Genomic DNA, 25733 nt, shown 5'->3' on the forward strand with positions numbered 1-25733 from the left:
TCACAATGGATATCTGAGCTCCGCGGATTTCTACCTGTTCAATATGATTATTTTTTTTCTTCGTTTTTTTTCTATTTTACTCTTTTCAAACTCCCCTTTTGGTATTCCTATCATTCACTTGCTCCGATATCCTGACGCAAAAATATGAGTAATCGGACGAGTACGGGTCTGTTTGATAGGTGCATTTTATGATGTTTTTAATCAGACCTGTACAGAAGCTCAATTAAATGACATATGTTTCTGCAAAGAAAACCCAGATACAACTATCAAAGTTGCTACGTTTAAAAATTGTTTCGACACCTACTTTGTTTTAAAAAATTAATAATTATAATCATTGAACTTTTAAATGAAACAGGAGTTTTTCAGAGTGGAATAGTTTTTATAACCAAAGTATATCACGAATTATTTGATTAACTAATAATGCAATACTTTACCTTTCAATTATAAAAGCATAATGATTAATTTATCCTATGTAAGGCTTCAATTGGGAATAAGGCTAAAAATGTGAATCTATGTTAGTTTCGAACTGTGTCAAAAAGTTTCTTTCTTTGACTATCGTAATGAAAAGTCCTCTTAAAATATCCTCACACTATTCTCTTTTTTTCTCTTTTTCATAATTTTTAATAATTTTTTTACAACTTCACGAGGTGGAACTTTTTATCTTTTGTATTACTTTCGTATTGGAATGTTAATTATTTATTCCTCAGTACTGCCAACTGAAATACAGTTCTCTTACTCTGTTTCAGACGTGCTAAAGTATCATCTCCTTCTTTGGCATTCGTCATAATGTACCGTAATAATTCGTATTATACTATGCATATTAGCACGAAATGCACTGAGTAGCTTGAATTTATTTATATTTATTTAATCTAACGCTATAAAAATCCTATCCTATATTATTCAACCTTGAGAGCAAACTGCATAAATCTGCAAAACTTCGATACTGCTCATTATACACAAAGATAGTGCTTTCATCGAAAGCCAAGTCGCCCTGATTCAACAATAGACGAAGCCAAATGGCTGACTCACAGCCATTCCCACCCCAAACACGAAGCCCAGAGAAGAAGAAAAAATGTCAATTTTTTTTTTCCCGTGTGGGAATTATGCATTCCAATATTTTCACGTTAATTTGGCAACGTAGACCTGCGGCTGAGGGATGACCCTGCCAGAATTATGCAAATGGGGTCCATTCATTAGCCCCAAAACGCGAGATGGAGGCCGCTCACCCCCAATACCAATTTTGCATATCACCCTCCAGGACACTGAGTCAGTGCATATTCAAGCGAGGCAAAATCTGCATTATAATGATGAGGATGCCTCATAAGCACTGTTTCGTTGATTTTTCGGGCCTTTCTGCGCACTAATTGGGTTATGAAGGGACAGGGGAGAAATTGGTGGAATATATTTACGAGAAGTCACACAAGGTGGCTTCGAGATAGAATTCTATGCGATTTTGTGTGAGGTTTGTGCGGTTTGGGAAAATCTTCGGACGGTGCATTTGCCACGAGAATTCCATAATTTTTCGCCCCAGCAAGATGTACTGTAACTACATTTCGTAATGCCTATCTGCATATTGTTCTTTTATTAGAAAAGTATTGAAAAATTGTAATCGATGTTTTCGGAATTTTTTCTTCTGATTACTAACAAAAATTAGCAACATTTTGGACGGAAACGCACAGTCACAGTCTTGTAAAAAATTGACTTGTGTAGTAAGTCAATTTTGTACCCTTGGAGTGGAGTCATAATTTTTCATCTGTGAAACGATGAATTTAGAAACGTTCTGGGGAATTGCTCTAAATGCTAATTTAGACTTAATGCGTACGACCTTTTGGAATTTTCACTCCAAAAAATACACAGTACTTTCACTAATTTCTCTTTAGAAATCTTTTTTTGTGTATATTTTGCTCTGATTATTGCAAGTTTTATACGAAATTGTACAATGTGCGCAACACCGCAAAGCGTTTCTACATACATGCGCAGTGTATAGTTCGTCACTTGTTTCTGCGAAAGTGTCCTAACTATAACCTGTCTTTGAATTGGTTATGTAAATGTGGACCCCTCCGACTTTACGCACAGCATCTGTATTTAGACTGGAGTGCTGTCTTCCACCCTACTCCGTCGCACAAGAAATATTTTCAAGGGCCGAACTGCGCCTATAAGACAAACTTTTATACCCCTAGAATAAAATAATCAAAAGCCTCTTGAGAAAAGTTTTCCGGCGGGTGACTGACCGTGGCACAGTTAAAAATAATACACCCTTCAGCGACCAAAAATCAGAAACGTTCAGAGCCTTTTGCCACAGTCAAGTGAAAAATTGTATCCGGCTAGGTATGTCTTAAATGACAATGAGTTCGCACAGAAAAACCTAAAATAACTCCTACTTTGTAATCTACGCAATACATTTGGACATCTTTTAGTAACAAGGAGGTAGATTAGTGATGGGTCCACACTATTTTGCGGGGAAAACATGGTCAGAAACGTACAAGAAACTCAGAATTGTTGACTTCAATTGAAATTGTTGTGCTTTTTGGTCTTGTTTTCCCCGCAAAATAGTGTGGACCCAACACATATTATCACCTTGTTACATATAGTCGGGCCACGTTTCTCAGTGTTTTTTTCGCGATATTTTTAAGTCTCCCGCTTCGAAAAGAATTAAAACTTACTTACTATTCTTTTCATTCGATTAAAAAGGAAAAAATATTTTCTTCATTGTGAGGGATTGAGGGAACGTCTTATCTTATAAGAACAAAGGATATTGGGTGAAAACTGAGAAAAGAGAAATGGAGTGGAAACTAAAATTAGAAAAGGCAATGAAGAGAGTGAAACAAGAATAGCATGCTGATAACTCCGGCGGCATTTATGATAATGCGTGCTTACGGAATGTATGCGCGCCCCCCTTTCCCCCAATTGGCCTGTATTAAAATCAATACGAACCGTTTATACACGGGCATAGCACTCACTGCGTCTCCCCTCACGAATCATGCTTCCCCTACATTCAAAACGGCGGCGTCCAATAAGAAATTTCCACCGGCAATTTTATATTAAAAATAATAATACAAACAACCTCGTGGCCATCGGGTCTAATCAAAGCTTGTCGAAAACTGTTTACCCACTGTACATTCTCCTTAAAAATTGATGTCTCTTTTTCTGCATTATTATTCAGTTTTGTGTCGAGAGTTTTTCAAGCTGGAAAAAGTCTCTTGGACGCAGAGACCGGGCTCTTAAAAAATTTGACAAGAAAATTTACTCCTGATTCAGTCGCATGTTTGCATAAATCAAAAGGAAATCCGCTTAAATTAAGAAGCTTGGCTTTCGAATCAAGCAAGAATCAAATTGAGTCAAGAGTATATTTCTAGTCAAATTTTGAAAGTGCCTAAACTCCACATCGAATAAAACTTTTTTCAGTGCACTGCACTTGAAATTGGAATACAATATCTTGATTTAAACCGAAATTGTTTTTAATAATTCTTGTATAATAAAGACGATTCTCTCTTGAATGAAGAAAAAAATTGTCTACATTAAGAAAAAATATGTCATTTGATATCAAGATAAAAGTTGTCCAAACCAAGCAGGAACCCACTTGATTCAAGCACTTTTATTTTTAATCTAGGAAGAAACCTCCTTGGCAGCAAAATCAAGAATATTTCTGCAAAAATCAAGTCACTTTTTCCCAGTATTATTTTAAGTCACAATTTTAAAATAATTATGACAAGAAAATCCTAAAAAATATTTTAACATATATCAGCTCTTTCTGCCCCAATCCCCCCTCTCTGGGGACAATTTTCGTAGATGATAAATTTCTCGCCCGTCCAGTGCATGGAGTGCGCATATAGTTAATGCTTTTTCCGAGAACAAAAGCATCTTTCTCCCTCTTTGCTTTCCCCATACCTTCATTAAGTTTTCAAGAGAATTACCAGAGCTCAAACTGGAAATGTTTGGTTTTTAAAAGGTATTTCCATGCACGTATCGACTTATTCTTTGCCTCTCGGGAAAAGTGACATTTTCATTCCGTCTGAGAGAATCTTGAAACAAAGTTCTCGCCCTCGAGTGGAAATCGAACGAGGGTGAAGTTGACCAAAATACACTTAAGCGGTCAGGAGAGCTTTAAGGCTTGAATTCGGAAACGATGCATCCGCTATTGAGTTCCCTATACATCTGGGTGTTTTAAGAAACTCTGCATATTCGGGTCCTTTCTGCTCACCTTTCACGTATTGGTATATCTTTCACAGGACATGGGACAGATTTAAGGAGGGGATATAGTCTTCTTCTTCTTCTTTCAAATACATTTAATTACGTTCTTTTCCTTAAAAAAAAAAAAAAAAAAAAAAAAAAAATGTTGTTGGCATATTTTTGATGCTAGTGCTCCACTCGCTTCTCAAGGCTCATAAATGTGTTCAAAATCCTCGGTAAAATTAAAGAACAATTGCTATTATTAAGAAATTTGTTTGATCAATAGGATGGATTTAAGTAGAATCAGCTTAACTTTCACGTTGCTTGACTTTCTCTCGCGTGTTAAATTGTTTCTTTAACAGAGAACAAAACGACACAACGGCCTTAAATTTTCTTCAAATTTTCCTCAAATTAGCAAGATTTGGGAAACAATTTGACTCTCATGTTCTGGTAAAAAAGCGAAATTTTTTTGTCAATTCGTCGCTTTCCAGACGAATCAACAAAACTTGTATTCAACGTTTCCAAAGTTCTACTCACAAATTCTATTAAAATTCGGAAATTGTTAGACATCTCTAACTGAGAATTTCATAGATTCCTTGTGAATACACGCAAAAATCAATAAAATTTGACAAAAATTGGTCAGTCATAATCCCGTACACACGGAGAAAAAAACTCGCGCGTGGAACCCGAAGTTTAGGTCATATGGATCTCTGAAGTTTTCGGATTGAGCATCTGAACACTTTAGGTCCAGCTGTTGAGGTTTGGATTATACATCTGAAACTTCAGTTCTTACATCTGAAGTACTTCGGTTTTCACATCCGAACAACTTCGGTTCTCACATCCGAAAAACTTCGGTTCTCACATCTCAAGTACTTCAGATGTAAGAACTGAAGTTTCAGATGTGTGATCCGAACCTCGACAGCTAGACCTAAAGTGTTCAGATGCTCAATCCGAAAACTTCAGAGATCCATATGACCTAAACTTCGGGTTCCACGCACGAGTTTTTTTTCTCCGTGCAGAATCGAATTATTTGAGTCAATTTTGCAACCTATGAATGGAGTTGAGTTGCGATCCTTCATCCTAGAAGCGACACATTTTGCGCAACCTTAGAGGACTATTCGTCGCTCGGCTGACATAAGGGCGTAGCTAAACATTGAGATGAGCCCGGAAAAGCATTGAAATGTATGGACGTCAGAGCTCATCGCAGAGTGTAGTTACGCCTTTATGCCAGGAAGGCAACGTATCGTTAGGTCCCTTCGTCCGGCAAACTACGCACCATCCCATAAGTCCGAGTCATGAATGGATAAATACCGACTTTCACACCATGAAACATTACCACTCGGAGTAAAACACGAAACGCCAGGCCACGAGCCGTAAAAAGCCGACAATGTTAACGCGGGCCGCTGACAATGAGTCTCAATTTCAAGATTGAGACACAGGTGCCCGAAACTGCGCTCTCGACTCCCACTTCCCTCCCCCGCGGCGGGGTAGGTGGGGGCCGGGCCGCGAGGCGCAGGCTCGGCGGGGGCGGCGGCAGCCCCCGGCTCGGTAGGCAAATGTCGAGCCGTAATGTATGCCGCGCGCGCAGTGTTTTTTACCGGGTCCTCCCCCGCGAAGCAGAGGTGTGTCCGCGCTCGCGGCTCGCGGGTGTTTTTTATCGACGCGGTATGTAAAATGGGCGCCGCGGAATCCGGGCGCCAATAACGCGCCCCGGGCCAACCCTTTTTTCGAGACGTCTCATTTGCAAGCCACCGAAGGGAGCGCTTATTGGATCCCGCTGAGCTTCTCGTCTCGAGCCTCGTCCGCCATTTGAAGAAAGCAAGTTCAAACCCTGTTGAGCGCCGTTTTCGCTGTTTTTGAGAAAATAGGTTGTGGGTTACTTCGTATAGTTTCCCGTACGAAGGAAAGTAACTCCATTCCAAGGTTGCAATATTGACCCAACACTGGAAAAAAAACACATTGGATCTAGAGTCCAGACTCTTGAAAACATTGACAAGAAAAAATACTCTCGATTCAATCGGATTTTTGCTTGAATCAAAACGAAATCCGCTTCAATTAAGAGGCTTGGTTCTTGATTTAAGCTTAAATCTGATTGAATCAAAAGTACTTTTTCTTGGCGATGTTTTTAAGAGTCTGGACTCTAGATCCAATGTGTTTTTTTCCAGTGTATTTCGTATAGTTTCCCGTGCGAAGGAAAGTAACTCCATTCCAAGGTTGCAATCTTGACCCAATACTTCACTGGAAAAAAAAAAAAAAAAACACATTGGATATAGAGTCCAGACTCTTGAAAACATTGACAAGAAAAAATACTCTTGATTCAATCAGATTTAAGCTTAAATCAAAAGGAAATCCACTCAAATTAAGAGGCTTGGTTCTTGATTTAAGCTTAAATCTGATTGAATCAAAAGTATTTTTTCTTGTCGATTTTTTTAAGAGTCTGGACTCTAGATCCAATGTGTTTTTTCCAGTGTGTTGCTTCGTAGTTTCCCGCACGAAGGAAAGTAACTCCATTCCAAGGTTGCAATGTTGACCCAATACTTTATTCGGCGAAAATAATCGTTTTCCTTGCTCAACGAAAGCAATCCATCTCGTGTTACGTCTTCGAAACTATACGTAAAAAATTAATTGCACTGCATTTTGCCATTTTGGAACTATAAATTCTGGCTCTTCTGGAAAAACACTCATGTGCAGGAAACTAATGGCACGTACGTTGTTTTTAAACCGGGCTAGAATTTTTAGTTCTAAATTGCAAAATGTAGTCCATTCATAGAATGAAAAGCTTGCTAATAAGCCCCCAAGGGAAATAAAACTATGAATAATAATGCAGTATGAAATATAATACAGAATTATTAGGTGGCGTTAGCTAAACTGTAAAAATACAATGATGTCCACTCTATGTGATTCGTGTTACATTTTTTCAGTGTCAGTTAATGTACTAATATCTCGACGCTAAAACTTTGAAGCACCATTACGAATAAGACAAACGTAAACAAACACAATAAGGAAATAAAGCGAGGGGAAGATGAGCGTTAACGACGGCGCAGAGATACAACTATTCGTACTTGATGGACGTCCGGGCTGCATCTGAGGAATTGAAGGCGCGATGACGCGAAGCGTAAGCTCGCAATGCTCTGCTACATGCTGTCAATGACGTGTCGCTCGGACTCGGGAAAAAAGTTTAAAAAGAGGCCTGAACACATCTCTCTTACCTTCGGATGTGTTATTCACGTAGTGCCTAAAGCACCATTATGAATAAGACAAACAGAAACAAACACAATTTGGAAATAGAGGGAGGGAAAGGATGCGCGTTTACGACGGCGCAGAGATACAACTATTCGTACTTGATGGATGTCCATGCTGCATCTGAAAAATTGAAGGCGCGGTGGCGCGAAGCGTGCGCTCTCAGTGCTCTGCTATATGCTGTTAATGAGGCGTTTCGGAAGAAAAGTTAAAAAAGAGGCCCGAATACGTCTGCCCTGTCTTCGGCTGTGTTGATACTCGTTATATCTTTCTTCTTTTTTCAGGTTCTTGTCTGATTCTTTTTTAGGATAGATTTGCAGGCTCACGTCATAAACTCGTGTAAACCACAGCACTGGCTCGAATCTTTTGAAAATAACGGTGCTTGGATGCGTCTAGTGGCTTTAATTTTTTATGTTTTCGTTAATTTCAGAAGTCTGTCAGTCACTTCAATACGTTCAATTTTACAATTTTTACTCTGTACGATTAATAAACTTTGAACCTGAAAATAGCGTAAACTTGTGCTGCTTTGGCAAAATTTTCTGAACCCCTCTCCACGAAGGAGATGCCCCATCAGGAAATATCACATTATGCCCCTTTAACCAGCCAAGGGTCTACGCCCTCAGATGCGAGCCAGTCCGACCCTGCTTTCATTACCCAACAAATGTAAACGGATTATCTATACAAGTTGTATCTTTACTCTCAGTAAACTAAAAGTTCAAGACGAAAATTACCTTTGTAAATTTGATTTTTTTCATGATTTCAGTAATTTTACTGTAAAGAATGTAAATTCCACAATCCTAAAAACATTGGAATGCTCTTGGTCCCTTTTTGCAAAATGTAATCCTATTTGTGAATCTTCCAGTAGTTTTTTTTAACTAAAATCACCACTGACCATCTTATAATTTTTTTCAAATTCACGCTTAGATGTGACCATTCAATTTTGACGACCCTTCGGACACGACATATGTCCATGACCCGTGACAATTCACGAACGGGTGCTTCGACACTCCGGCTCAAACGCGCGACACAATAAATCAGAAAACACTTGCCGCGACGGATCCAGAGGGAGTGAGGGTTCATGAAAGGCAGGTAATGAGCGAATCGCTTTTGCGAAAGAGACATCATCGCGGGTCCGATTTCGTCTTTTGTCAGGGTCAGAGCCACGTCAAAACATTCCCGACAGGGAGTGGAAATTGCTATAAAAAACCGTGCCCAAAAAACGGGAACGGGGCCGCAAAGGGGGAGGAAAAGGTTCTCCTGCATCCCCCCGCGCTCAGCCTTTCGACCGGAGCGGTATGCGTGTGCATTTTGTCCCGTTATTCGGGGTCCGAAATGTTTTAGCGAACGGGAGACACGGTTGCCGTCTTGTTTCATAACCAGAAAGGCAGCACTAACAGTCGTGAAATCTGCTGTCACACTGGAAAAAAAAGAACAAATTGGATCTAGAGTCCAGACTCTTAAAAACATGGACAAGAAAAAATACTCTTGATTCAATCAGATTTAAGCTTAAATCAAGAACCAAGCCTCTTAATTTGAGCTTAAAAGCTTAAAAGCTGATTTAAGCTTAAATCTGATTGAATCAAGAGTCCTTTTCCTTGTCAATGTTTTCAAGAGTCCTGACTCTAGATCCAATGTGTTTTTTTTCTTCAGTGCTTACATCGACCATACCCCCATTTTTCCCACTCGTCTATAGGTCCGTTCGGCAGAAATAACGTCCATGTCATGTCCGAGCTCTTCCAACGGGAGCCGTCAGATTCAAAGTGACAACAACGCCTGACAGGTATAAAAAAGCAAGGCCTATCAATCTTTCAAACACACCTCCCAGATACGCTGTCGCACTAGGGAAGAACGCCTTATGAACATTCGGGAGTTGCCAAATTTCCTCCGATAAAATGTGTATTTTTAAGGAGATTTACGAATATTTTTCCTTTCAATTTTCAGAATCTTCATGTAAAATTGAGAGCTAAATTATCTAAAAAATTGGGAGGAAAATATCCATAAATTTACCAGGAAATCCGCGTTTTATGAAACGAAAATTTGGCAACGCCTGAAGGTTCATCCGACGTTTTTCCTTAGCACGGCAGTGCGGGAACGAGGTCATCCTGCGGGAATGATCCGTCCCTAAAATATTTTACAAAGAAAAGTGAAAAACCTCGTTTCCATTCATCTAACGAAGGGGTATCTTACCCCCTCACTACCCTGCACGCATGCCCCTCCCTCCGATACCAAAGGCGGATCGATGAAAAGAGTTGCGCTTTCATTACCCTACTCAACTGATGGGTTTTGCGTCAGTAACGATGAACTTTAACGGGTCGTTCCGGGCGCTGAGAGGCTAAAGCTCTGGCTATCAGCGAATCTTACAGAGCGATCACGACTGCGCGGTAAAAAGCTTAAAACTTTTAAGTTTTCTTTTACACCCGCAAGATAACTTTTGCTGTGTTTTCTTTGTGTGCATATGGTGGTTTTCTTTCGTAAGCTTTTCCCGTGGTGACAACTTTCTTTTTTGAAGTTAATCACTAAATGGTCTACTCCCGCTAGGTATCAAAATGTATTCTACTTTATTTGGTTTTAAGTGGTCCACGAGGAGCAGTCGGGGAATTTTTCAAAAAAATGTTGTGACGCGTTAAAAAAAATGCGCAAGTGTTCCGCGTTGAGTGTCGCCCAAAAGTGAGCATATTGAGGCGGTAAAAAACAGAGGTGCGAAGACAAAGGAACAATTGCAAAGAGTTCGGTATCCACCCTGCACCCTCTCAACGATATTAAAAACGAGGAGAAGATCTTGAACTTTCAAAAAGTGACGGGCACGTGGCTGCAAAAGGAAACGGGAGAGTGAATTTTCTGATGTCGGTTTTTTTAACGGACAAATAACGTTTTTTTTCTAATTGACCTAGCACCTACCTCGAACCTCCAACCTCGATAACTCGAATTTTTCATCTCCAAACCTCGTTACTCGAAACTCGATAATCTCGAAACCTCAATAACTCGAATTTTTCATCGCTTCCTTCAGCTTCGAGTTAATCGAGTTGACTGTATAAAAAATTTTTTAAAAAAAAAAAAACATTCATAACTTTTTTGAAAATAATTTTTTTATCGGAGAACGTTTGACGACGTTCAAAGCATAAACGGTTTTTTTTCTCTTTTTTTTTCTTCTGCACGGCAACCATTGCCTTTTACATACGCTTTATTTCGAGGGACTGAACTTTTTAAGCCTCAAACGTGAAATTTGTGCTTTATCAGAGGGTTTAACCCGCCAAAACATCCCTGCCCACGTATCGAAGAAATAATCCTGCGTCCAAAGCCAAATAAATTGAAAAAAATGCCAGCTCTGTTTGCGGACCGTGGTTCGCATTAGAATATCCTCTCACCAGGTATCTTTCTCTCCTGTTTCGGCAAGCCTTTGCGAGCTCTAGAAGCTACTCTCTGAGTCAAAATGATGAATTAGAGTCCTATGCGAAAGAGCTCAAAACACGGTCTCTGGAAGCAAAATTTCGACCTGGAGCACGTTTTGAATATTTCATTTCCTTCGCTTTCGGAGTCTGTTGTCAAACGAGGCATAGATCCCGATTTTGCGGACGCTTTCGACGGCCCATTGGACTATTTAAATCAGAAAGAACTATCTCCGTCGATACATGGCCCTTGTCATGCATGCATTATAATGGGTCTCAAAGCCCGAGTGACAATGGAGATAGGTCCTTTTGATCTAAACACTTTCAACCCGGTTGCCACTGGCAACTGTGATGCTGGGCTACTCTCAAACAACAAATGAGGAAAGCGACACATTTATCAGATTTTCGTTGAAAAGGGAGGCTATTTGAATGACAATGGGCACCCCCTCGGTGGATGCAACCCTTAACCCCCCGCCTGACCCCACCCCTATCGCGACTGACCTCTCTGGTTGATGGTGTCATGCCCTATAACTTGAACGCTGCCCGCTGTGCCCTTATCTTTGGAAGCTAAATTGACTGGGATTTCGCTAAGGGAATTACTGGAATTTGCATTAGATGGTTCCTTTTCTGCAAGTGTTTCTCTCTTCTGCTTTGACTGTTCTAAAGCTTTTGATGGAGGAACGACATTTTTCATCAGTGATATGGAAAAAAGTGTCACTGAAGAAGGGAAGGGGCAGTTTTTAAGATGAATACTTCTTCGATCTAAAAGGTCGAAAATGACCTTGTTTTGAAAAAAAATTCATGAAAATGGCCTAGTTCCCTTGTCTTTCCTCCTTTCTACCTCAATGTCTTTGTCAATAGCTTCAGCTTTGGCACCGTTCGCAAATATTTTGAATACTTCAAAACCTGTAAAATTGTTATATTTTGCTATTTTTCTCTTTTTTTCTACGTACAGTACGTTTGTCTTCTAGACGGTAGCGAAACTATATAAGAACGTACGTGTAAAAGATTCATAATTATTGTATCTCATTTAAAATTTACGATGCTCTTCAACTCACTCATTTATCTGATCTACAGACGTTAATCAGTATTTCATCAAGAAGCACTCTATTTTTATTACCCAGGCAAGATTTGCTCCACGTACTTATTCAAAGCAATTTTTTTTAAAATTTTCAGTAAAAAATCAGAATTTTTACTTACAAGAGTGAAAAATAACATTTTTCATTATTAAAATCGCAGAAGTTTTTAGCCTCGAGTTTTTGGTCATTGCTTTGGTTTTCAGCGTGTAATCGATGCCCAAAAGACTTGCAGCTGCAACCCTAGGCAAAAAAAAAAAAAATCAAGCTTCACCACCCTCTTTCCACGAGTCATTCCTGTCGTGACATACCCTCTGTTAATACCAACAATCAACCCTTCCCCAGCCTGACCGCACCGGACCAATTATACGATAGACCGCTGCCGAATTCATGGTCAAAATGTCCTTCCGTGACTTGCAATCGATGATAAAATTGGTTATTATCATCACTATATGGCAACCATCAAATCAAATTGCCTTTTCTTTATACTGACAGTGTAATTGATCGGGGCGATGAGGGCGAAATTAGCGTCATATCAGGAATGAGCAACAAATACACCCTCGTGACTTTTTTGTCTGTTACGCCTACCGTGCAACATCATAGTTTACAATACCTGATGAGGTTCGCGGGAAGGGGTCATTGCGTCACGTATCCTCAATTCACGACCAGAGAAAAAAATTAATGTGAGGGACAATTTATTCACTATCGCATCGAATAGCACGACAGCCATATTAATAGAACGGTTGAACCGAACAGTGCGGCCGATATTGAACACCGTACATTCGGTTCGTATAACCGGATTTTTTTTTCTCACTACGGAGAAAAAAACTTCGTGCGTGGGACCCGAAGTTTAGGTCATATGGATCTCTGAAGTTTTCGGATTGAGCATCTGAACACTTTAGATCTAGCTGTCGAGGTGCGGATCACACATCTGAAGTACTTCGGATGTGAGAACCGAAGTTTTTCGGATGTGAGAACCGAAGTATTTCGGATGTGAGAATCAAAGTATTTCGGATGTGAAAACTGAAGTATTTCAGATGTAAGAACTGAAGTATTTCGGATGTGAGAACCAAAGTATTTCGGATGTGAAAACCGAAGTACTTCAGATGTAAGAACTGAAGTTTCAGATGTGTGATCCAAACCTCAGCAGCTGAACCTAAAGTGTTCAGATGCTCAATCCGAAAACTTCAGAGATCCATATGACCTAAACTTCGGGTCCCACGCACGAGTTTTTTTTCTCAGGTAGCCTTGCCTTCGTATAAGGTCACGACTTCATTAAAAGTTGTAAATATTATCATTCATTCCTGAGGCCCAAGTCAAGACACCGTCGGTCACTATGGGGCGACCCACTCACCTGTTGCGGGGGGGGGGGGGGGGTCTGGAAACCACCGGGCGAGAATCCGGAGTAATGATGTCAAATGATGAGAGATTTAATTCGGGCGCTGATAAGATGTCTAGCGGCTTGGCTGTCGGGCAGCGGTGACAAGGCGAGGCGCCACCCCGGTCCACCGGCCATTGAGTCGTCCCGGACCCCCCCGGTCCCCGGTTCCCCGGGGGTCTTTACGGAACTGCAAGCACGGCGCTCTGATTTTGGCTACCTGATAGGACCCACCGCCTCACTGTTGCCGAGCTCACCTGCATTGTTAAAAATCGCGTTGTGAAGTCCGGTGCCGGAGTCTATTTAGCGCTCAAAAAACCCGAGCGCGCAGGTAGATTTACACAGTATGGACAAGTGAAAAGTCCCATGAGCCTCAGTAGTGTCACATGATAATCGTGACGAGGTTGGCGCCAAGTTTTTAATTAATTCAAATAACTTCAACGTTGTGCTTTAACGTGACATTATATCGCATTCAAAATTGTGCAAAAATCCACAATGCTTGGAACGTAAACCGAACAAAATCAGAAATATTCAAACCAGCAAAATGTCTGGATTTAGGGGGCCTGAGAGAGCCAATCAGGGCAGTTGTTGGTCGTCCATACCTTGTAAGATCTACTTGCTGTTCGCGAGTGATATGAATGCGAGGTGAAATTAACACCGTAAACGCGTATGACTCTCCACAAAAAGAGTGGATTCCTCTCCGTGGTGTTAGTCTCTTCGAAAGGAGTATAGATTCCTCTCTGCATTCATATCATTCGGGGCTTTTGGACGCTTTATAGAGTCCGGCCAGGGTGGCATGAAACGTAAGAAAGAGATGACAGATTGGAAATTTCAGGGAATAATTCATGAAATTTCACGAGGCTGTGAAATATTTCATATTTTTTCAGGGGCTAAAAATGCAGCCCGCACTCAAACATACAAAAGTAGAAGAAAGTCGCAATTTTTATATTTTGCGGAACATGAAAAGGAACCGGTATTTTTTCCATATCTTCCATAAATTTCTGAAAGTTCATGAAATATTTCACTTGAAATTACAAGATTTTTTTTCCATGAAATTTTCTGACTCCGGCACAAAATCTCAATAAAACATTTTCGCTCAAGATGGATGTTCACCTTGCATATGAAAAATGTAGGACGCTATGGCGTAAGTCGTAAACTCGCAAAGCTCTGCTCTATGCTACGATTTTGAAGAACCTTACGAATAACACAAACGGAAACAAACACAATATGGAAATAGAGGGAGGGAAAGGATGCGCATGCTCGTTTACGATGTCGCAGAGGTACAACTATTCGTACGTAATGGACGTCCGTGCTGCATCTGAAAAATTGAAGGCGCGATGACGCGAAGCGTGAGCTCTCAATGCTCTGTTATATGCTGCCAATGAGGTGTCGCTCAGATTCGAGAGAAAAGTTTAAAAAAAAGAGGCCCGAACACATCTCTCCTACCTTCGGCTGTGTTACTCACGTAGTGCTTGAAGCACCATTACAAATAACACAAACAGAAACGAACACATTATGGACATAGAGGGAGGGAAAGGATGCGCATGCTCGTTTACGACGTCGCAGAGGTACAACTATTCGTACGTAATGGACGTCCGTGCTGCATCTGAAAAATTGAAGGCGCGATGACGCGAAGCGTGAGCTCTCAATGCTCTGTTATATGCTGCCAATGAGGTGTCGCTCAGATTCGAGAGAAAAGTTTAAAAAAAGAGGCCCGAACACATCTCTCCTACCTTCGGCTGTGTTACTCACGTAGTGCTTGAAGCACCATTACAAATAACACAAACAGAAACGAACACATTATGGACATAGAGGGAGGGAAAGGATGCGCGTTTACGACGGCGCAGAGATACAACTATTCGTACTTGATGGATGTCCGTGCTGCATCTGAAAAATTGAAGGCGCGATGACGCGAAACGTGGGCTCTCAATACGTCTTTCTTGCATGTTTTCGGCTATGTTGATACTCGTTTTTTCTTCGTCTGATTCTTTTTTAGGATGAATTTGCAGACCTACATCTCAAGCTTGTGTAAACCGCAGCACTGGCTCGTTTCTTTTGGAAATAATGGTGCTTGGATGAGTTCAGTGGCTTTAATTTTTTTGTTTTCTTTAATTTCATAGTCCATCGGTTACTTCAACACGTTCAATTTTGCAACTTTTACTCTGTCCGGTCAATAAACTTTGAGCCTGAAAGAAGCAGAAACTTGGGCTACTTTGCCAAAATTTTCTGAGCCCCTCTCCACGTATAGAGTAGATGCCCTACCAGGAAATTTCACATTGCACCACTTTAACCGGCCAAGGGTCTACGCCCTCAGATGCGAGTCAGTCCGACCCTGCACAGATCTATAGGTAAATGATGACGAAAGGACGAAAACAACGTAGTAACTATACGAAACAAGCTGTGATGCTAATATCAGAGATTTGCCTTTCTTCCCCCGACTTTAATATGTTTCTAGAGGAATACGTATAGGATTACGGAGGATCCTAACCTTGCACTCGTATCGAAACTAATCTGTTCTGCGGAGGAATGCCTTTTCTCTACTTAGGCAACGGTGGGAAGTTACCCTCCGGCAGGAGTAAGCTGATTCACTCTTTGGCGCCGCCACCTCTGATTCTAATTGCTTTGGCGGTTCTGTGTTCGTGGCTGCCACATTTGGTGTGAATTTTGAGAGATAGCACACGGTTGTGATAGCTTAATCATTCAGCCTCGTTGACGCCAATCCGCCGAGGCAATGAAGCATATCTCACGAGGAAACGAACGCGTATCTGTAGTTAAGAGTCAAAACATGTAGCTAAAGATACAGAATTTTCACGTAAAAATTGTATTGCTTCATCTGAGATGTGCGTAATAAGCAGTGGCGTGACATGTTTTGCGATATATCGATTGATCTGCATATCATTTAAACCTACGGAAAATGATCGAAAAACGGGATGACCGACGAACAACTTAATAATCGATTTTTCACTATAGCATTAAATGGGAGAAATCATTCACGCCTCGCCACTCGTAATGAGCTGTGTTAGTAGTGTCTTTTTTTCTAATTCTGTTGAGGAGAATTGAGGGGCTTGTAGGACAAGGCGCATATAAGTGCAGTTTTTGCTGTTTCGATAAATACGTATCTGAAGTTTCCAACTTACATGGATCCTTCTGGTGAAAAGAAAGTTCAAGCTGTCTTTTTGACGCCTAATAATTGAAATTTGGGAGCGAATTTTTCACAGAATATGCAATAAGACTATTTTTACTTAAAATCATTAATATCTCAACTTTTTCGAAAACTGCACTTATGGGCCTTGCATGTACCCTTGCATGGGCCTCTCAATTGATAGTGACCAGAAGTTTATAACAGCCAAAAAACATTGAGATTAAAAAACACGGACTGATCTCGCACCGGGTATAACAATTCATAAATCCGGAACTGCAGTTCATGTGGATAATTCTGAATTTTAATGATTTAGAGGAAAATACTTGAGAGCTTTATATGAGTTCAGCACATACGGTATCGGCTGCTCATTTTCTTACTTGATGTTTTCTTTACAAAGAAATTTATAGAGAATAAACCTGTCATTGGAAATATGTAAAGGCTGATAAAAGCTGTCACACTCGACGATGCATCTGCAAGCTCCAATGTCACCGATTCAAGCTCAGCATTTGCAGCGCTTTATTTGTCCAAGAAAGATAGGGCAGTATGGAGGACGAATCGTCTCAGGTTGCGATTTGGAATTTACATTTTAAAGAGCAATTTGTGTTTACTTCTATCGACATCGGGGCAATTTTCGACATTCATTATTCACTCTCGAAACTTTAAAAATTGCCAGTCTTTGGAAGTTTTTTTGTTAAAAATACTCGAAAACTATCATATTGAAATCGATCAAAGTCAACAGAAATTTCTCTTACGACCAGATTTCAGGAGCGTGTTCTCCGGGTCAAAATAAGAATTTTTTGTTGTATGAAGTGTTTCAGCTCATTAGGCACTCTCAGTTGAAGTTAAAAAAATTTTCGAGCAAATTCTTCATAAACTTATTTTTGCTAAAAAGAACTATGTTGCATGTAAACCCTATGCATTCAGTTCCTTTTATCATAAATACGTTCATTTCATCCCGGACGTCCTGAACTTTGAAGAAAGCTGGAAGCGCCGAGATTTGATGGGCGACGATCCAGTCCGGCGGTGCATCCCGGGCTCGCGTTGCGCGGCGGGGGTGTGGCGAGGCGCGCGAAACCTGTCGCGGCGGAGGACGGATGCAAAACGTGCTGGCGGGGGGAGGGGCCGTGGGGTGTGGATTGGGCCTGGTGGGGGCCCCGCGGAGGGAGAAGCCGCCGCCTCGCCGCGCCGCGCCGCCTCTCCCGTCAGTCCGACTCCTCTCACGAGACCGTGCGCGCCCCGAGTCCACGCCGCACGTCGCAACCGTTTCATACCTCTCGCAATTTCGTCCCCCTTGGTTTTCCGCCCGATTTTTCCCGCTTTTCCGACCGTATCGTTTCGGCAACGCACCCCCAGTGCATCACTCCTCGATTTTCCCGCGGTTTTTTTCGTTGCACCCCTTCGTCCGGATTTTAAGAATCCTTATCAGTGTCGTGATAACGGGTCTTGTGCGCGCGCCGGGATTCTTCTAGTCAAACTTTGTTAAAAAATACTGTAATCGCGGGTGACTTTTTTAAAGGATAATTTTGTAGTGTTGTCAGTGTATGGTGGTGATTTTTTTTTCTTTTGTTTAAAAATTATGATATCGGCGATTTCAGCAGCGCCCAAGGACAGGGCACGACTCTTGAATGTGTCTAAGTGTTGATCTCCGGGTATTCTCGATAAACTGTGCCGAGGATGACATGACGTGGCTCCTGTGATCGCGCCCGAACTGAGTCGCGCCGCTCGCTCGAAGGGATTTTCCGGTTTCTGCGCCCGTGCCCGGAAAAGCGCCACTGTGGAGGAGGGCACGGACAAGCGGGAGGCCCCCCTTGGGTTGAGGGAGCCTTGGATCCAGCCCACCCTCGCGGAGCTGAAGCAAACCGCCCTGGTCCGCCGCTGGCTCCAGGAGCAGCGCCGCCTCCAGGACCAGAAGCTCCAGGAACTCAAGCTCCAGGAACAGAAGCTCCAGGAGCAGAAGCACCACCACAACAACAACAACCTCTTCAACAATAACAACAACAACTCGCCGCCGGACATCAAGGTCATGCCGATGCTTTTGCAGCATCCCTCGGCGGGTCTGCGGGCCCACCACGACCCCGAGCCGCAGCCCCTGGACTTCTCCGTGAGCTCCAAGTTCAACGGGACCCGAATCCCCCATCGGACTATTCACTCCTTTTTACGCACCTCCAGCTCTTCGTCCGATGAGGAGCCGCCACACTCCGAGTCGCCCGTCAGATCAGAATCAGGTAGGTTCAGTGCTTTTCACCCTTTCCCACTTAAAAGGTCGTTTTCTAGACGAAGGAAAGTAATGGAGTTTTCAAAATTAGCTGAAACAATTAAATTTTTCGTAAAGACACAACTGGATGGTTCTCGTTCAAAATTATGCTGATTTTTGCGTTATAATCAGAGAAGAATCGGTGAATTTTTCAGCAAGGAATGTCTACAGTAAAATTAGCAAGCGACAGTTTTGCAACGTTGAAATGAAGTTACGTTCTTTCGTCTGGGAAACGAAGAGAAAAGCAGGATAAATGATATTCGAATAGCACTACAAGGATCTGAAACGTCCCTGAAGGGTAATAACTGAAACAATTAAATTTTTCGCGAAAAGATGAGACCACCTGGTTTCCGTGCTGACTTTTACGTTTAATCAGAAGAAAATCAGCGGATTTTTCAGCAAGAAATGTATGGGTTCCATGGTGAAAGTACTACAATTTGCGAACTGGAGGTTTGCAGCGTTGAAATGAAGCTAGTACGTTTTTCGTCAGAAAAACGAAGGGAAAAGTAGGAAATAAACAGCAGGAAAGTAACTCCGCTCCATTGGAACGGAGTTTTCTTACCCGGAGGGTAGAAAAATTAACCGAAACAATTACATTTTTCGCATAGATAAGGACTGCCTAATTCCTGATTCGAAATTACGCTAGTTTTTACGTATAGGTAATCAGAAGTAAGCAAGTGAATTTTTCAGCGAGGAATGTCTATCAGATCCTTTGTGAAGAGTAAAATTTGCGAGCGGCAGTTTATGTAACGTTACAATGGTGTCAAGTCCGCTCGTCTAGGAAGCGAGAAAAAAACGGGAATAATGCTATTTCAATGGCGGCACAGTTCTTAGGAAGTTAGGGAAAAACTGGGCAAATCAGTAAATTAACTCACCTTTAGAAAGTTAGGTAAAAATTGCTCTGTTGAGGATTTTAAATAATAGAAAATACATTTTCCTAAAACGTGAAAAAGGCAGTTTTTACTCAATCGTGAAAGTTCAGGGATAATTGGAACTATTTACCGTAAAAACTTTAAATTTTCTTTCTCTGTTGAATCTTATGAATGGTTCCAAATTATTGGAAACATTTTGTATATACTAAGCCATGAAATTCCAAACCACTAAACTGTCGTAAAAAAGCTGATTTTCAAGATGGTATATTTTAATTTAAAAACACTAGGGACATATTTCCTATAATTTAAACGAAATTTACTCTCAGTACGATTGGCAGATCCTGAATTCAGGAATTTGAGGTGATAATTAGTTCAAATTTCTCATAATTTAGTACATAGGTGGGAAGTATGGTACATGTTAGATCTCTCGTGAAAGCATAATGTTAGAGATATGAGGCACCAGCACATGTATGACATGTTTTTTTGAAAAAATTTAATGAACCAATTCAGCCTATTCGATGCAATTTGCGGCAATTTAAATCTTAATCTATGAGTTAAAAGTATATAATGATTGCATGGTATCTCTAAGAAAGTTTTTGTATGATATTTGAGAGTGTTAATATTTCCTAGTAGTACAATTTAGATCCCTAAGAAAAAATGGTATAGTCAAATCAGAATGTAAAGAGCCTCGGGAAATATCATGAACCATTGGAGATCCCGAAATATTGAACATGCAGTCACAACCGAAAATTCAATGCAGTTTCCTACTTCAAAATTTGCAAAAAACTACATAATTGCAATTTTTCCGCATGATGCGTGATGAGCTTTATCTGCAAAGATGTTTTTCCCTTCATTCAAGGATGGACAAATCTCAACGCTTTTTCAATTTTGAGTGCTCGTCCAAATAAGATTTTGCTTGACTGTGGAGAAAAAATTAATATACTGATAAGAGTCAGGAAAATTACATCAGATATGCAATTCGTTCTGAATTCCGGTAGAAGCACATTTTTCATCAACTTGTTTCAATAATTTAATCATTTTCTTCTTAATGGACAATGTTCAGACAATAAATAAATAAAATAAGGAATGCAAATTCTCTTTATTCCCTTAAAAATTAAAAGATGAAAGGCTAAACATATTCTCACAATATCCACATTTGACTAATGATTTGCTAACTTAAACGCGTGTTCAATGTATCGTTAAAAGATCCTCAAAAAGTTAGAATCGAATAAAAAAAATCGAATATACTTTGTTGTGAAATTTGTTTTGTGAAAATTTGTTAGCTCGATGAACAAGCTTCTTCCTTTTGTCACATCACGGTGTCAGTTTCACGATAAGTTGGACTTTTCCCAATGGGCAAACGTTTTTCTCACCGCAAAAAAAGGGCAAATCACTCCAGGGGAGGCTAAAACAGGTATCTGTATTCAAGGAGGATTATCGAGGGTAGAAAAATGTAACTTAAAGCTCAGTTTATTCCATCCCCGAGGGCCCATCGATCATGTTTCAATCATGCCCCTTTATCTGGAGCCTCAGCACTCAAAGCTCAAAAGTCTGATGGGTACTCGTGTAAAGGCTGTTGAACTACAAGCAGATTTGTTTGAAATTCTTCACCTTTTATGCGGGGTCAAAAAGCGAGGCGAAACCCACACCTTTTATGCGGGGTTGAAAAGGAGTCCCTTTGCGTGTACACTAACATCTGACCTCTCTGATTTCTGCTACTTTTCCTGAACGTGTGCGCTGCGTTCAAATTCTGAGAGGGTTTTTGGTGAACTTGCTTATGAATAGAAATAATAGAATGATGCTTGTCTATATGAAGCAAGCCGATTTTTGACAAATGCTCCTTATATATTTAGAAATACATTGATGGCGAACGTTTCGAAACATTCAACTCAGATTGAAGTGCTGCAGATGTCATTATATATTTTTTTATCATTTTATTTATTTATTTATTTTTTTAGGGAACACTAATTATAAACATTTTTTATTGAAGTTCATCCTGTTTCCTCTACCTTACAAAGAATATGATTTAAAAACGTCATGCAGACATCGGTTCATTTACCTTACAAAAAGAAGGTGAACGCGTAAATTTCAAAAATTTACCAGCGTAATAGTGTTTTTCAGTGAATGCATCCTGCTTGTATTGAGTCTTGCGAGGAAAACATTAAAGTGAATTTACATTAATACATTCTTAAAATACCAAAATCCAGTTAATATCAAGGTTTTTAATTGCCTTTGGGTTTATTTATGTTTTATTTTTTTTTTTAAATAAAAATTAACATTAAAAAAAGGCCGCGTAAATTTTAAAAATTAAAGTTTTAGCCGAAGTTGTGACAATCGAATATTTCTGAGGCACCAGCAAATACAAGTTTTTCAGCGAAATGAAATTTTGTTTAAAAAGAAGAAAGAAGAAAAAAAAATGACCGCTTACATCTCAAAATATACATCAGTATGCGCTTGTTAGTGATGCGCAGCTACCCAATTCGTATAAAACCAACAGTAAAGCCATTTTATTTCTTTTTTCAACACAAATAGTTCAGTTTACCTTGCCGAATACCGCCCACATTACCCTAATCCGCCGCATCGCGGTTTTAGCCACCCTTGCGATTTCTTAACGCGCTACCAAAACGTAAAAACGACGTATCTTCGTGAGATTTTCACCGGACTGACGCGTTTATTGCTTCGTGGGCCATTTATAAGCCTGACGAGAGGCAGAGCAGATTCATCTTTGTGCCCGAATTTTACGGCGGAACCATGCGGTAAAATGGGAATAATTTTCACCTCCGACCGCGTGACACCACCTCCCCGCATTTGAATTTTTAATTCGCCCCGAAAACTCCGGCACGATTTACAGCCCCCGCATGCGCAGGGACCTCCGCTTTCGCCGCATCACGCGCCTCCTTCCACTCCACGGTTGCAAAACTACAAGGAAATAAAAAAAAGTCAGAGACCTCTCTCAAAAATTGTAAAAGTTGTTCGCCTTATTCATCCCTTTCCGTCAACTTACTGTTTTTGCTGGGCAGAAAAATATGTTTATAAAGAAACCTGAAAAAAATTGGTGGAGTAGAAAATTTAATAATTCAAATCTACAAAAAAAAAAGGGTTCCCACATTTTTCACAACATTTTAGGTATTTTCTCGGTTCTGCATTCCTTTTTCTCGACGTATCTTTCTCGCTTGGGAGCGAGTTTTTGTAGGTATATGAAGAAATCTGAAATAAAAATTGAAAACAGTGGGTGCGTGGACGCACGAAGCTGGGACATTTTTTTCTCTCCTTCAAAAACGTAATTGCATACTGCATTTATATTCGCGAAACTTTTTTTTACTCGATTAATTCTTTGTTATATTTTTTTTCTTCTCGTGAGACTAGTTTAATCGAGCCACAATAAGTCACAATTTAATTTAATCCTTATAGTATTATTTCTATGCATTACCTCTAATAAGTTGTTCATACACCCGGAGTTATTTCATATTTTAAGACAGTAATATATTTTTAGCCGTCATGTCACTCCCAAAGTTGGTATGGCTTTATGATGGAAGCACTTCTACAATTTAATACAAAAAAACTTGCTCAGGTAATAGTTACACCGAAAATATACTGAGATCTCTAGAAGCATTCTCTATAAAAAAAATTATTACTGAAGATTAAAATTCCTCACTCGAAGAGTTTTATTGGAGAGTGTCCATTTACACACCGAAAGCAAATATGCTGATATTAAAATTCGAAAAAACTTGGCAGTGACGCCTGCATATATATTTCGCAGCTAATCCTCTTTCCGTGGAGCTCCTTATTCTTTACCTGATCCCACTCACAATGGCCGTTTATGCGGACATCGTATTTCTTGGAGCATTTGGTCCTGTTCGATGTTCAGTGTTTTCGCCTTTTTTTCTGATGTTTGTTTAAGTAGCGACACAAGTCGATTCCTATCGGAGCACAGGTAGTCTTCGCCGCACCTGCAAGGGAGATTCCGCTAACGGTTTACGACGGACACGTTCTGGAGATCATCTTTCAACCAGGTGGAAGAAATATATCGAAAAAAAGGATGCATCATTAATGCATTTTTTTTATCCATTTAACTTCGTTGGTAGAACCGCACAGTGTCCAATACCATCAGTACGATCTGGTGTCCATTTAGAAATTGTTTATGACAAAAAGGAAATAATTGATTATTGAGAGAAATGGATTAATGGATGAAAGATATTTCTATCTCCAGGGAGCGGCTGTGTGTGGCAATTACTAGTGCCTTCTAGGAAAGTGTAAAACGTCACATTTGCGTTTTACAATAAGTTTTAAAAAAAATAGCTAGAATATCTTATTTTTCGGGTAAAAATTTGTGGAATTGAAATAAAAGATAGTCAAACTAAGGAAAGATACAGTTGGCTGGACATTAAATTTATTCTGTATTCAATTTATTTTCATCGATACCATGCAGTGTAAGCAAAAATATGAGTCTTAAAAAACCAAAGAAAAAAAAGTCGAATGTTACGATTGCCTTTGAGAATATGACCTTTCTAATTGAATATAAAAAGTCACCCTCAAAGTTTAAGGAAATCATACTGAGGAAACCTGGCACGCAACGCGTTGGTTGTTTTCTATTCTCTCCTACTATTTTGAGAGAAAAAACGACGATAACACATGAATCATAGGAATAATTATCAACCATGGCTATAAATAGAGGTAATTAATGGTGGCACGAAAGTCTTGAGGAGGCCGCTGCCTCGTATCAAAAGGAGAAAAAGTTTAAAAAAGTTCGTGAATATTCATCGGAAGTCGGAAGTTTCGCCATGGAATTTGAATTGCAGAATGGTAGGCAGAGTGCATTATTTTATACGCCATTTATTTTCAAATTAGCCACTCGGCTCTTCGATTTTCCCTCTAATGCAATTGACCCACACCCCCTTGCGTCCGCGCCGGTCGCCTCCCACGTTTTAAATACCCATAAAAAAGGTGGTAATAATAATAAAAAAGTGGTAACAGCAACAATGAAGCGACAGGATGTCCTGACTCTATGCATAGATAAGTCCCCGTCCGAGGAAACGATGCATGACTAAAACCTCGCGAATCAAAAACATGGCTGCCAAATCGACTTGTGACGTCACTGAGATCATCCTTTTCCCGCAGATTATCTCATTATGGCGGGAATCTCCAGCGCAGAACCCATCATAATAGCTTTAACCGATTTCTCCCCACTAATTTTGGCTCTGGCGTTTGGTTCTTGGTTGAGGAGGTAAAACTCACCTCTACCAGAGCCCGTGAATTTAGTGTCGTAGACATCTCCCCGCACATGGCTAGTAATGAAGACTTTTCGGTAAATTCCATGAGTTAATTATAGAGTCGTGAAAATTAAATATAAAAAACACAAAAAATGGTCTCCGCGTCATAGAGAGCATGTACGAGAAGTAAGAATACGTAAAATAAGAGGGGGAAGTGGTTTTCGCATTGTAGAGGTAGAGAAGTAAGATAACAAACACAAAAAAGGATTTCCGAATCGTAGAAATCCAAAAAATTAAAATTAAAAAAGGTAACCAAGGCTTTAAATTTAAAAATTTAGAGTTGGGGTTGATAGACGCTGCCTAACTGTGCCTGACCTCCTAAATTCAAAATACTGAATAACTACTTGGAAAAATTTCTATCATAATGATAATAGAATGTAAAATATTTTACATATAGTATAAAATTAAGAGTGTAACGCATAACACATAACACCTGAAGCGCGAAGCATGGTTACGTAGCCCGTATAATCTAAAGAAAATATGAATAGTTACTATGAAACAAATTTTCATAAATAGTTAGATGCATGTAGTTTATGAAAACACTGAGAATAAAAAATTCTAAAAAATGCGACCCCAACTGTATGTAACAAGGTAGTAAAATAGAGCTCGAACTTCTTGACTCTAATTGAAAATTTTTGAACTTTCTTGCCTTGCTTTCCCCGCAAAATAGTGTGGTCCCAAGCACTCTTTTTATGTAGGGGTGCAGAATTTTCCCAGCTTCCACATTTTCACGCACCCACTCGCCGAGATTCCATATTTTTCTCATCCATCCTCCCAAAATTTCCCCCCAATTTAACAGAAGATGACCTTCTTTCGTGTTTTTCGTCGACTTTCGACTAGTGACCCTTCAAAATTTTTACCCTTCTCCACGTTTTTGGGGGCTTTCTTTTTGGCCACATTTTCACGCGCCAGCCTGGGCGCGTGATCAGGCATTTTCTGCACCCC

General features: G+C 40.2%; 1 protein-coding gene across 3 annotated transcripts in view; it reads left to right on the top strand.

The window, feature by feature from the left end:
- LOC109031006 (uncharacterized) overlaps nucleotides 1–25733 on the top strand; it is a 357064-nt gene that overhangs the window by 199976 nt on the left and 131355 nt on the right. For 2 of the 3 annotated variants that reach the window (XM_072297716.1, XM_072297717.1), the window contains exon 1: nucleotides 17613–18617. The exons of the other annotated variant lie outside the window; for it this stretch is intronic. In XM_072297716.1, the coding sequence (XP_072153817.1) occupies nucleotides 18416–18617 (202 nt within the window). In that variant the 5' untranslated portion in view covers nucleotides 17613–18415. Of the gene's footprint in view, nucleotides 1–17612; nucleotides 18618–25733 lie in introns of those variants that run through there. 3 annotated transcript variants of the gene reach the window in all.

Source organism: Bemisia tabaci, chromosome 3 (assembly GCF_918797505.1).
Source record: "Bemisia tabaci chromosome 3, PGI_BMITA_v3".
Lineage (NCBI taxonomy): Eukaryota > Metazoa > Arthropoda > Insecta > Hemiptera > Aleyrodidae > Bemisia > Bemisia tabaci.